This window comes from Haliotis cracherodii, unplaced genomic scaffold (assembly GCF_022045235.1).
Source record: "Haliotis cracherodii isolate W230 unplaced genomic scaffold, xgHalCrac1.p SCAF_10, whole genome shotgun sequence".
Taxonomy (NCBI): Eukaryota; Metazoa; Mollusca; class Gastropoda; order Lepetellida; family Haliotidae; genus Haliotis; species Haliotis cracherodii.
The window spans coordinates 30,633,588-30,646,661 of record NW_027266265.1 but is presented as its reverse complement, the minus strand read 5'-3'; the positions used below and the strand labels follow the sequence as shown (position 1 = coordinate 30,646,661).

The 13,074-nt window shown below is 37.5% G+C and overlaps 1 protein-coding gene and 1 pseudogene across 1 annotated transcript; both read right to left on the bottom strand.

The window, feature by feature from the left end:
* Positions 1 to 591: 591 nt before the first annotated feature.
* Positions 592 to 3,356, bottom strand: LOC139453709 (uncharacterized; annotated as a pseudogene).
* Positions 3,357 to 4,200: 844 nt separating this feature from the next.
* LOC139453708 (A disintegrin and metalloproteinase with thrombospondin motifs 1-like) lies at positions 4,201 to 12,602 on the bottom strand. The gene is made up of 9 exons (XM_071235184.1): positions 12,589 to 12,602; positions 10,200 to 10,240; positions 8,891 to 8,996; positions 7,781 to 7,939; positions 7,309 to 7,432; positions 6,177 to 6,305; positions 5,595 to 5,646; positions 4,355 to 4,730; positions 4,201 to 4,255 (listed from the first exon to the last, which is right to left on the bottom strand). Exons 1-9 carry the CDS (start codon positions 12,600 to 12,602, stop codon positions 4,201 to 4,203), a joined length of 1,056 nt encoding a protein of 351 aa, XP_071091285.1.
* Between the last annotated feature and the right edge of the window lie 472 nt (positions 12,603 to 13,074).

The following is a 13,074-nucleotide window of genomic DNA, read 5'->3' as shown; positions in this document are numbered from 1 at the left end:
TATGAAACAAATGACAACAGGCAGGGTACAATAAATATCCTGAAATTCATGATCCTTGCTGGTAGTTATGCAAATCACTTTCAATTATCACATAGTAGTGTTTTCTTTGCTCAAAAATATTAAATCATTCACATTTGACATGATCAAAGCATATTATGTAATGGATTACACCATCTGATCGCATATCATCCCTGTTATATTTGGGATGACACTTCCTTGGTCTAGTACAAATTCTGGTACTTTTTAGGAACCCACACGCTCAAAGTGAGGCACCTTAACGCCAGCATACAAAGTCTGCGATTTAAGCCACTCAGCCACCATAAAAATGATCTAGACTACCAGTTGTCGGACTTCCATTTTGTGGAAACCTCGATGTTAACAGTTGATATTCAAATTATTTTGCAAACTCTTCGGAAGGATGGCAACATACACAGTAATATTTTATGTAGCATTACAATATTTCAACTGGCATCTTGTGAAATCTCCTATATCAGACAGCTTCTACATTCATGCAGTAGTTAAAAGTGTCCTGCAATAAAAGGTCTTAAGTACTTCTTATGAAATAATTCAAAACTTTGGCAACTTTGAAATTTAACAAAATTTCTGTCTTGATTGACTTTGCACAAAAAACAAATCTTTATGAGTGTAAACAACAAAGAAACATGTTTTTGAACGTGACAAATACAATTGACCTTGTACCTGACTCTGTTTCATGAGAGAAACAACAAAAACATGGAAACATTTTACCATGTACAGTTTCACATCCTTTCCTACACGTGGACATTTTATTTCCACAAAACTCCACCTGGTGAAGCCCCTTAATATGGAAGCTCTGGCCAAACAAACAACCCACATTTCTGAACATTTAAGTTGTACATAGACTCAAATTGTTTCACTGCCACAGATTCATACTGTTTCCCGTGAACAACAGGTGCCCCAGACGGGGAACAATAGACTGGCAAAGAGTTTCTCTGTTTCTTCTCTCTGTTGCATTAGAAATGTCCCCTAAACGCGATGCCGTAATCCTCCATTTGCGTTCGATCTGCCAAACTTTATACTTGGCCTAAGTGTGAATGTTTACTTCCAGCAGCTGAGAAGATTCTTGTGTCACGTGTCAATAAAATATTAATTAAACTTTTGTCCGACAAGATTATGTCCGACAAGATTATGATGTTCCAAATTAAATGTTTGATCTCCACAGTTAACATTGAAAAGGCAATATTGAAATGTAATTTCAGCAAACACAACTCACATGGTAGTTTGACTCTATATATAGACCGTTGGTGTTCCAGAAATGGAGAAAACTTGAAAAAATAAGTTATCAAGCACGTACTCTGTTAATGGCAAGGGAAAATAATCGTGGTCCTTAGGTGCAGTCTGGATATCTGCTTTTGGGGTAAATGTACCTCAGAGCCAGATCCTGTCCTGTGTTTGCACAGAAGTTGAATTCCAGGTTTCTAACATAGTCCTGGTAGCCTGGGAGGTTTCAATACTGCATCGGTCGTCAATCAGACATTGATGGCTTCTGCTTAGTTCTGAGATCAATCAAGTAGAATTAAGTGAAAATGATATATCTGTTAAAAATTGTTGTGTCAAATGGTATATTGCAAATACAAATTTGTACAAACTAATTTATAAATGTTACAGTTGATGTAATGTATAATTATATATGCAGTTGATATTCACAGATTTCACAGAACAGAACCACAATGATGCATACTTTCCTCCTGCAATAACACTGGTCACTTTTATGCAAGTGAAATAGAGCAAAGTATACCAACAACTCGGTCAGTCATTTGTAATTCTAATGGATACTGCATATCTGCCTGAAGCAATGTTAATGGATTGAGTGTGGGATGACTGCAGGATTTGCAGTCATGTGTATATTCAACTGGGCGTCGACAGATATGTTTGAAATCTTGTCATGTTTTTAATCAAGGTGCTAAATAATCTGAAGCGCTTCGCAGGTAAGACCTGTTTTATTACAATACATATTTTGATTATCGATCAGATCGTCTAGACTGGGCGCTGCTATGTTGTTCGAAGCAATTACAAGCGATATGAGAGATTGAATCTGATTGGTCATCCTGCAATCAGACATAGAAGGGAATTACTCGTAAAAGCCACTGGTGGCGCTACGATCGAGCCTAGAAACTCCAGCCTAGTTCAGCAAGAGTTGAAACTGGACTTTTATCTCCCTTTCCTCGCTTTTTAACGGCTTAAACTAATTGTGTACACTTTTGCAGTAAATATAGACAGTATTAGTACCCAGAACTATTTATATCTGGCAAACCCATCAAAGTAGTTGAGGAGGCCAATTTCTGGGACTTATTTTCGACCGCCACTTGACATTCTCGCCACATATCAAATATCTCAAGGCAAAGTGCCTAAAAGTCGTTTCAAACTAAAAGTGGGGCGGGGATCACATATTTGTAAAGATCGCTGATCCTCTTAAAATTAGATTACTCTTTCATCATTTATGGTGAAGTCTGTAAATGTAGCTTACTGAAACTAGATTCAATACGTCACCAGGGCTTGAGGCTCTGTCTTGGAGCTTTCGGGACATTCTCCGGTTGATAGTCTGTATGTAGAGGCTGATGAGCCTTCTTTTAAACAACGTTGTTTAAAACTAGCATGACAATATATCACAAAATTAAAATCAAACAAATCCAGCATATGATTGCATTTTTAATCCTCCCTATGAGGATGTTTTCCAAACTTAATCGAAACTATTTCACCTAAGAATATAACCACACATAACAGCAGCAAATATCTTGATACCGATTCATGGCTTCGCCTCATTGGTAAACTGATAAAAATCATTTTTGGGCCAAACAACTCAAAATGTACTGCTGAAGCCAAGGCGATGTAAACTAGCCTTGGCATATTTTCAGAAACAACCTGCATGTGAACACTTCATAATTTTCTATGATACCTTATTACGCCCTACAGGCATGTATGAATGTCAACTCGCATTATCCATTAATTCCTGGTATATTTTAAATCTGAAAATACTCTCGCCACTGGCCAAAACGACATCTTTCTTTGTTGGATACCTTGTCATGTTGGTATTGCTGGTAAAACACGAGCTTATGCTGCAGCTAAAGCAGCTCTTGATACGAGGGGCGTTCAATAAATTTTGCAACTTCAATATAAGGCCAAATCGCAAATTATCTTTTGCACTTTTATTTTTCAATATAATCTCAAATCACCTCAATACACTTATTCCATTTGTCCTTCAAGCTTTTCATACCACTTCTATAGAAATCCGCAGATTGACCCTCTAAGCAGGCCTCTGTTGCAGCCTTTATGTCCTCGTCATCCTGGAAGCGGCTTCCACGTAGGGCAGATTTCATTTGCCGGAACAGGAAAAAGTCACTGGAGGCTAAGTCTGGACTGTAGGGTGAGTGATTTAACTATACAGCCCAGACAGCCCCCAGTGACTATTTCCTGTCACTCGAGTTTAAAAGACTTAGAATTGTTTGATAAATTTTGAATGCTTGAATTGTGTTTTTAATCTGTGCGATGTTTTCACCAACTGAGATTACTGAAGGTGGTGTCAATCGAGGGGTTAGGGTAGCGTAAAATTGTTTCCGCCCTGACAGTGTCTTAATCTTAATTAAAGTACATGTATATAACAACGACTAGTGTTTTAATTCCTTGATTATTCTTTGTTTTTAAATATTGATTAGCATTCCATATAACCACAGGTGCCCAAGGTGATGGCATAAAAAGCAGATGCCCCGCTGTAAGTCCCCATGGTCCTCCGTGAGGTGGTCTAGCTTTGGATGCTAGTGGTCGTTAGCCTAGATTTAAAACATTTACTTATTCTATTGAACATTTATTTGTTTTAATGTTGACCTGGTTTTCTTTGTAAATAATCTGTGATATTTAACTTACTGTTTGACTATCCTTTGTCGACAGGTATTAAACAATAACTAACGAGTTCTAATCGCGATATGGCTGCACAATTTCCAATGAGATGTAAAATATTAACTCACTCACTCACTCACTAGCTCCTCGTGAAACATAATACATGTCTTATCTCAAACCTCTTTATTGCATGTCCACATTACAACAGTGACAGGTAGACAGGGTTATCCTTGAAAACGAACAGTTTCTTTGTGTAATAATACGCCAGTTTCACTTTAAGAATATACCAGTTCGGTAATTATGACTTGTATAATAATTTAATCAATATTATCGCCCAAACTTCCGCTTACACTTGGACAGTCTGATAGGTATGTTGGGAATTTCAGTAACCTTATCACGCGTTGTAGGTATGGTTGTTGTTGTTATAGAAAAGGTTGTGGTATGGGTGGTGGGTGTAGGGGTTGTGGTAAAGGTAGTGGTAGTTATAGTGGTGGTAGGGGTTGTGGTTGGGGTTGTGGTACTTGTAGTAGTGGTTGGAGTTGTTGCAATAGTTGTAGTGGTGGTTGTTGGGGTTGTTGTACTTGTAGAAGTGGTTGGTGTTGTAGTTGTAATAGTTGTAGTAGTGGTTGTTGGAGTTGTAGTTGTGATAGTTGTAATGGTGGTTGATGTGGTTGTCGGGGTGGTGGTTGTGGTTGACGGGGTGGTGGTTGTAGACGTTGTGGTAGGTGTTGTAAATGGGCATATATATGGTTCATCACAGGTCTGGCAACATAGGATACCCCTTAAGACAGGGTTGAAAGAAGGGCACAGAGAGGCTTGACATACAACACTTGGATCATCTCCTTGAGGGCATCCCTCTGAAAATGTTCAAATTAATAAACTGTTATCCTAAAATGGAAATGCAGCCAAGTAGTATCATCGTCTTACCCAAGAACAAGTACAAATGTATATAATCATTTCCAAATTATAATTTCTTTGTTACAATATCCACTAAAAATACCACAGCTTCTATCTTAACTCTTTTTCCAAACCCAGAATGTCCTATTAGTTTGCTTTATGGTAATATTTGGTAATGAGTTTTAAAGAAGGCTTCCTAACAAAGGAATAACAACAATTATGACACTTGGTGGAATTTCAAAAGGAAAAGACCTTTAAAAAACAATCAATTTTGAATTTAAGATTGCCTCCAAGTTATTTGACCTAAGCCCGTGGTTTTCTCACATCAATCATTGAGAATGATTGACCAGAAGAAGAAATTAGATATTTTTTAATCTACAACTACAAAACCCGATTTTAAGCTGTAATATTTTTTTCGGAAAACATCTTTCAACAATTCATTTTTTTGTGGTGGGCAATTCCATTTGTTAATTGTCTGAAATCTTTTCCAGAATTTTCAGGGACAATTTATTTTTTGGGATAAAATCCTATTGTCAATCGTTATTACAACACAAAGAATAGATACATTCTAAAAGAACATGCGTAAAAGAAAATTTAAAAAGAATATATATTGAATCAGTTCCAAAAATGTGACGTACAAGACTTTGTTGTTTGCATAGCAACATCCTTCTTGTTTAACAATCAGTTTGCCTTTCAGGGACCAAAAATATCTTCTGTTATACAATCATCTACGCTTTCGTTTTCTTTCATTATCCGAACTTTACTAAACAAAATGTATGTAAAATGTCAATGGTATCTCTGTGCAAGCAATAACTGTGTCTTACCAACAGTAGTCGGGGCATTGGTGTTTGCTACACATCGTCCAGCTTCACACCACTGTCAAACAAAAATATGTGGAAATCTTGAACGATACATTCAGGATCATATTCACATTATTGCTGTTCACATTTGCACACCTTTGACCATTAAGTAAGGGTATAAAACATTACAGTCCCTCGCTTTTATCTTTTTTTAAGTATCATAATGCCCGGTTGTTGTAGTTGAAATAACATTTTCTCATTAAAGTACACATTCTAGTTCTATTTTTGGTTGAGTCCCATCCGGGATTTGAACCCACACTCGAGTGAGGCACCTAATTGTCAGTACACAAAGCCTCTTACCCACGAAACAACCGAGGTCCCCACTAAGTTCGACAACTGGTAGCCCAGATAACACACTCGAGTGAGGCACCTTATTGTCAGTACACAAAGTCAGCCTCTTACCCACGAAACAACCGAGGTCCCCACTAAGTTCGACAACTGGTAGCCCAGATAACATACTTTGTGTACCCCTCTGATAAGTGTAAATCATAATGTTGATCCAGTAAATTCAATATAAGGAAAGATGGCATCATACACAAATATTACCTTTCCACTGCCACAGGAGGTTCTGGCAAAAGGAAAGAACTCCCGACACTGTGATGGTGAAGCCGGATTAAAGCACAGGAGAGATGAACACATGCTGTCAAAACAATTCTGGCGCCGAGATGTTTCCTCCTAGAAAAAAACCCAAATCAATTCTGAGGAAGCTACACGGAGCTGTTTCCATATCCCTTAGATGGTGCTAAGTCTAAGAAGTGTGAGACAATAAGATTACTCACAAACGGGCACAATGCAGATGCACTACAAACCCTGATGTATAATTGATATTAAAATCATGGGCATTAGGGAAAATCATGATTATACTGTTCCTTTCATTTGGCAATTATTTATTATTTATGCTTGAAATTCTCTTTACATAATAACAACATCAATACATCTGGTCTGGTATAGTTGATATATGTTCAGCAGTTTGTTTCCAAAATTAGAAACACGTGCTTATAGAGTATTCACACTGCATGCATGAGCCATCGTGGATCGTTGTCTTTCATATCAAAATGAGTCCGCTCAACGCGCCCATAGAGCTTGCATATTCATTTTACTGGTGTTGATGAAGTTGATATCTAAAGACACGAGGGCGAGATTATGTTTATTACCCACATTCATTCCGAATCAATTAGTGCAAAATGCAATTGATTATGGTGTTTGTGTTTGAGATATCTTCACATTGTTAAGAGGCATCATAGCACAAAAATATTTAGATCCAAAACATAGTTTCGACTGGAAATTTTAAGACCTAACCTGTACATGTTAAAATCTATTGTAAATTACTTACCCAACACTGCATTTGCATGTGAACATACATTCAATAAGTTGAACAAAAAGTTTTCTTCGGTACGACACATACTAAAACGGTCAAGGGCGTAATTTGTTGAAAAATGACACCTCCCTGTATGTGACACAAACAGTAAATTTATTGAAAATGAATGTTTAATGGAACTACAATTTTGTGTCAGATATAATTACATTTGAACTTTCAACCGCATCCTGAGCAGGAGTCTATCTTTGTTTATATGACATAAATATACCGTTCTCTACTCGTTGCAATCCACCCCAGCATGTTAATATAAGTATCATATAAATACTTCATACAAACATGTCATCAAAGAAAAGGAGTTACCCTGCAAAACCTTGAACTTGATCCCATGAACGACCGACACTGTGCATCAGCGTCGAAGATCTGCCCAGATGGTCCACGGTCTATGTTGGGGATATTTGAATCTTGAAGAGTACATGCAGCTGCCCTACAATCAGATACGATTACGTTAGAAACCATCATGTACTCATAATGATGACGTCTTATATCTTTTTGTCAGATTGTACACTGGACGAAAAAGCAAAATTTGCAAAAAGGGGGAAACAGTGACACTTCGAGCAAGAGTAAAGGGCTTCACAACATTTACAAACATTTACGTCATCAATTGTATAGACATATCCAAAAACAAACAAAACATTTAAACATAATAACCCACTGCTACATGTATTGATATCGTATGGCACAGTTATACCAAATCAACACAAAAATCGTGACAACTCTAGATATTGTTGTAAGCCCTAAAGAAAATGGAACACATGATTGAAACTAGACATACAATAGTGTGCTCCTGAACTTGGCAATACTGCATGGTGAAAATCGAAACAGGTTATCCAGCAACGAATCAGGTATTTGGTTGGGCATGACAACAAAAGCGGCCATTACAAAGAAATCGTTATCCGCACATCCCTCATTGCTATCGTGGCCAGCTCCAATGCTGAAATAAACATAAAAGTTTATCAACGGATAAAATAAATCAAAGAGTCAGAAATCAAAGACACAACTGAGAAACCATATTCAGTTTCACATCTGGACATGTGTATTGCCATTCAAACTTATTGCAGCCCGCGTTCAATGGTGTACGACAAGAGGGTCGATGTAGGAGAGTTATACCATTTAATCAAGCTTAGTGCGTCTAAATGTCACAATTGCTTTGGTACTTTTACAGGTACGTCTGGTTAACATTTCACGGAAAGACACATTTTGCTAAAAAGTAAGCTTTTCAGTCAAATACCTGGTTGTCACTCCAGAATTTGAAAAATGGATAATCAGAGAAATTTCGACAATATGAAACGTCGCCTGTCATCATAATGCGCGAGCTACCCAATGGTATGCCCTTTTTGTGAAAATTGTTTAAATGCCTGTGTTAATAGTATAGTGGCGCCTGTCGCCATCACCGATATTCAGTAATCCAATTATAGCTTTTTCATAACTTATTTTCATTTTACGCCCCGTAAATCTCTGATATTCCCGATCGATTACTTTCTGGTGTTGACATTTAGGAATTGATAAAAAAAGAAACTTTGCATTGTAATACTTTCAGTGGAATTTTTGTTTTGTTTTAAAACAGTGACCCTCAAAAAGTGATTAGGCCGATCGCTGTTATTCACATGTACGTAATACGTCGATGAGGAATGGTACGCCTGATATAAATTTCTTCGTGTTAACCTTGTGTGATTTATTTAATATATTTAGTAGAAAAAGACAAATAATAAAACAGAGCTTTGAGACAATTGCTGTTGTACATGCAAGCAGAAAAGTATGGTATTCTACCATATTTGTTTTTACCATTGTACATGTAAAACCTGTATTTACTTTCGATGTTTCTTTTTATATCGATATCGGTTTACCCATCAACAAAACAAAGTAGACAGGTACTAAATGATACCTATGTCCAAGCTCATGTCCTGAAATTTTGCTTTCCCAGCCGACGAACTGGTTCTCATTAACGGAAACGGAAAACGATCCACACAGAGCATCAACATAGGCGAGACCTGAAAGGAATGTAAAAATCACAAGTAATAGAAATATGTGCATTGTCCTCTCTACAGTTATTGTATGTAATAAACGGTGAACCTGGCCTATTCCAAACAAACCCAACCCAACCCACATTCCGTTTTAGAATTGACATCAGTTTTGTTTTCGTTTTTGGAGGCACCACCGTAAAATAGCGGATGTACACAAAGAGTGCATACCTCACTCTGTAAACATAAAAAACACAAGTAAGTCAGTACTTATAACTAAATACGCAAATAATAATAACTCCATATAGTGCTTATGTAATCACCATGTAAATTATCATTTACACACAAATACACTAGACAATAATCCGGAAGCAGTCGCATCAGCGCAGTAATTCAACCCAAGCCCCGCCCAACCTATAATTCGCAAATTGGTAAACCATCAGTTGGCGTGGCCTAAATCTTGTTCGGGTTATTGCTACATGAACGCAAAACAAATTACTTGGTGTGCCAGTCAAATGCCATGGTATAACTTGCAAGATCGGCAGTGAATGTAAACTGTCCTGAAAGTAACTATCGTCTGTATTCTGTGATGTATATTACTTGCCTATTACGAACGATAGCTCTAGAAAAGACAGGGTAGACAGGCAACAATAGGAATAAACATGGTGTACTATTTCCCTTTATGGTGTGAATGTACTCCGTCTTTTGAATAACTATCATGCGTATTATTCGGTGAATGTACACCGCACTTATGCGACAATATTTATTTCATCTGCACCGTGCACTGCGCGATAACTCTGCACCTGATATATCAGTGATATAACAATAATTTCGATAACCTGCTTCAATATGCGGACACATTTTACTTTTCAGTTACCATGATACTAACTATATATTCATACATTACCTATATGTAGTTATGTCAGGTTTCGTTTATCTCTTTTGGAAAAAACGGCAAAACAAGAAAACTGGTTTTGCTTTACTCTGCATTCCCTGTTTAGGTTAGTGTAGGCAAAATAAAGTTTGCATGTTGTGTCATGAATGTAAATTATGTATTTTACACAAAAGATAAGTTGTTTTCTGACCTGTTTTCAAGCTACAATCCTAAGCCTCATATTAGTCCTAATAGTATTCTTGCTTCTTGCCTTAGTTAGATGTGCATGCATCATAAACATAAGCATATGTCATGTTTAGTGAGGAGAATGAATCCTTGATTTTTTTGTATGCACTTACCTAGGTTGCGAGAGCCAGATGAAGACGTCCATAGGTCGCGCCTGCCGAATATACAGGTTACTAAAGTACTCACGGAAATGAAAAAGACCTGTTTTTTCGATCTTAGATTTTAAATAAATGCAGTTAATATACAAAATATATAAATATTCAAACAACTCAATTAGTACTAATTGGGCCTTTGCACAAATACAGCGTATCAAAGGTTTTTATGTCTTTTTACACGTAAAAGTGTGTAACAATATGAACAAAACAGACTATTGTGAAACTGAGCATAACCAAGTGTTAGTAGATCAATGTGAATGTCCATGACCTATGACACCTTGACGACAGGTGAAAACAGGTGCTTGAAACCCACGAGCATGTGATTTGTCAGTGGTTAGTGATTTGTGAGTGGCATTGTGGGATAGTGAATCATCGACAAAATATCAGAACATAAAAGTAACATATTCCCTTCTTAAACAACTTACATGTCATTTTTATTATGTACATAAACATAGCTGTTATTTTTATTGTTGTTTTGATAACTTTTTTTTCCAGGCTAATTTGCATAATGCCTATAGCCTGTTTCTGCCATGTCAATTTGGACTTAGTTTTATTTTTGAATGTTGAAAGTGCCTACAAATTACCTCCTGTAAAGTACATTTTGTATTGAGCACTGAGATTAAACTAGCAAATACAGACTAGTACTTTTCCAGTTGTTTTGTTATTTCGTATTTACATTTGTGTCGATTATTAGATCCAACAAAACAGGGTTTTTTCATGTCCGTGAGTACTTTAATATGAGTTATCATGATCAAACGTAGTAAATACTAAACTCTTTAATGACTTTGCTTATTCAAGTATTCTTTTACTTAAAAACGTTCTTAACATGCACACGCTGATAAGTGAGTGAAATGTGTTGAACGCCGCTTTTAACATTACTCCAGTTATATCACGGCTTGTCACCTTATTTTCGGAGGAAAGCCCCAAGTGATGCAGGTCTTAGACGTTTTTCCACTTCGATGAAACCCACGAGCACGGGTATGGTGCTGATAAACCTAGAAACATTATCGGGGTGAACCGGGATTCGAACCCACAATCATAGGTTTCTGGCATGTCCAAGTGACGCAACTCTGCACAGCGAATTGCGGCGCCTCAGACGACTGGGTCACCAGTGCCCCCTCACGCTGACAAAGTTAACAAACATGTTACAGGTAAATAATAAGCCTCAAAATAAAAACTAACATCATTAAGTCAGTGATGCTTTGTAGGTTGTAGTCAGCATCGAGGGTATATAAATAACATTGTCCTGCAAAACGTAGAATGAAGATAATATGAAACAATGGTTGATGGTACTGCAACGATTCATGCTATTCGTGACAAACGATTGTCAGGTCACATACATGTACTTTTACCGATTGCGTCCATACTTTAAGACACTGTATCTTCCGTATGATTCGAATAATTCATGTTTCATCAATCTTATGACGTGTATGAACGAACCATATATCTACCACAAAGGTGTATGTATGTTCGTAAAGGCGACTATCCTTGTCGTAAGAGGTGACTAACGGGATCGGATGGTCAAGCTCGCTGACTTGGTTGATGCATGTCATCGTACCCCAATTGCGTGGAGCGATGCTCATGACGCAATCACTGGATTGTCTGGTCCAGACTCGATTATTTACAGACCGCCGTCATATAGCTGGAATATTGTTGAGTGCGGCGTTAAACAACAAACAAACAACATGTATGTTCACAACAGGTTTATCATCCAAAGATCAGGTCGTCCTTCTTACTGCATATGAAGAGCCATGTAATAACTATTCATATGTATTGCTAACGGCAATGTTTGGGGTTAGCCATTGCCATTCCTATGTGATACTGGAATATCATGTACACCATGCGTGTCATATGAAATATACGCTTACACCGAATCTGTGTAACTGACCACAATACTTGTCAGCAAGCGACAGTTCGTAAGTGTCAGGTAAATAGTTCTGATTCATACATAAAACCGCCTGAGTTCAATATCATGATAGTTTTCACTCAATGACGTCCAAACTAAAACGGGAGAATCCATGAAAATGTGAAGGAGACTTAAAATAGGTTCACCCACTCAACATTTACAAAGTAAGAATTATTCATTTAATAAATTTATATTCAAATACTTCAGTCCCGAAGTCATAGAGATGTATGAACGAATATCAACCTAAAGGTATGGTTGGGTTATATCAATAGTTTAAGGATGATACCATCTACAAACTAGTTTCGGCTTTTATGATGAAAAATACCCACCAAACATATAATTTTTCCTTTATGAAAACACTTCATAATTACATGAATTTAGATTAGTCAGAGACAATTATTAACCCTTGACCAGCCAAGGAAACAGCATGGTGATGCCTACCCTGTAAAAGCCATTGAGTGATCGCCCCCTGGAACAGCACCCTGTCTAATCAGCGTAGCACTATGGATTACGAAGTCATTTATTGCTGCCGAGGCGTCGAGTGTTCCGTCAGTGCGTATATTGTTGTCCGACCAGGGAGACTCATTTGGAGACTGCAAAAGGACCATGAACATCGGATTTAGTTAAAGATTGAGTGTGAACGGATTTATGCTTCTTTTAACAATTTTCATCCATACCATGACAGGGGGCACCAAACGTCGGTTTTCACAAATTGTATACCGGCGGGGCATCGACTCCGGATCATCGTTGTGACGAGAGAACGCTTTAACCATTTGGATCGAGAAAAGCTCACAAATAGTGACACTAGTGTCCCATTAGGGGAACGCATTTCGCTGCGCAGAGTGGCCAACCGAGGAAATGTCAGAAATTCTGATCGTTCTGTAATATTCGTCCTGATTATGCTTCTAGGTTTGTGAGCACCATAAA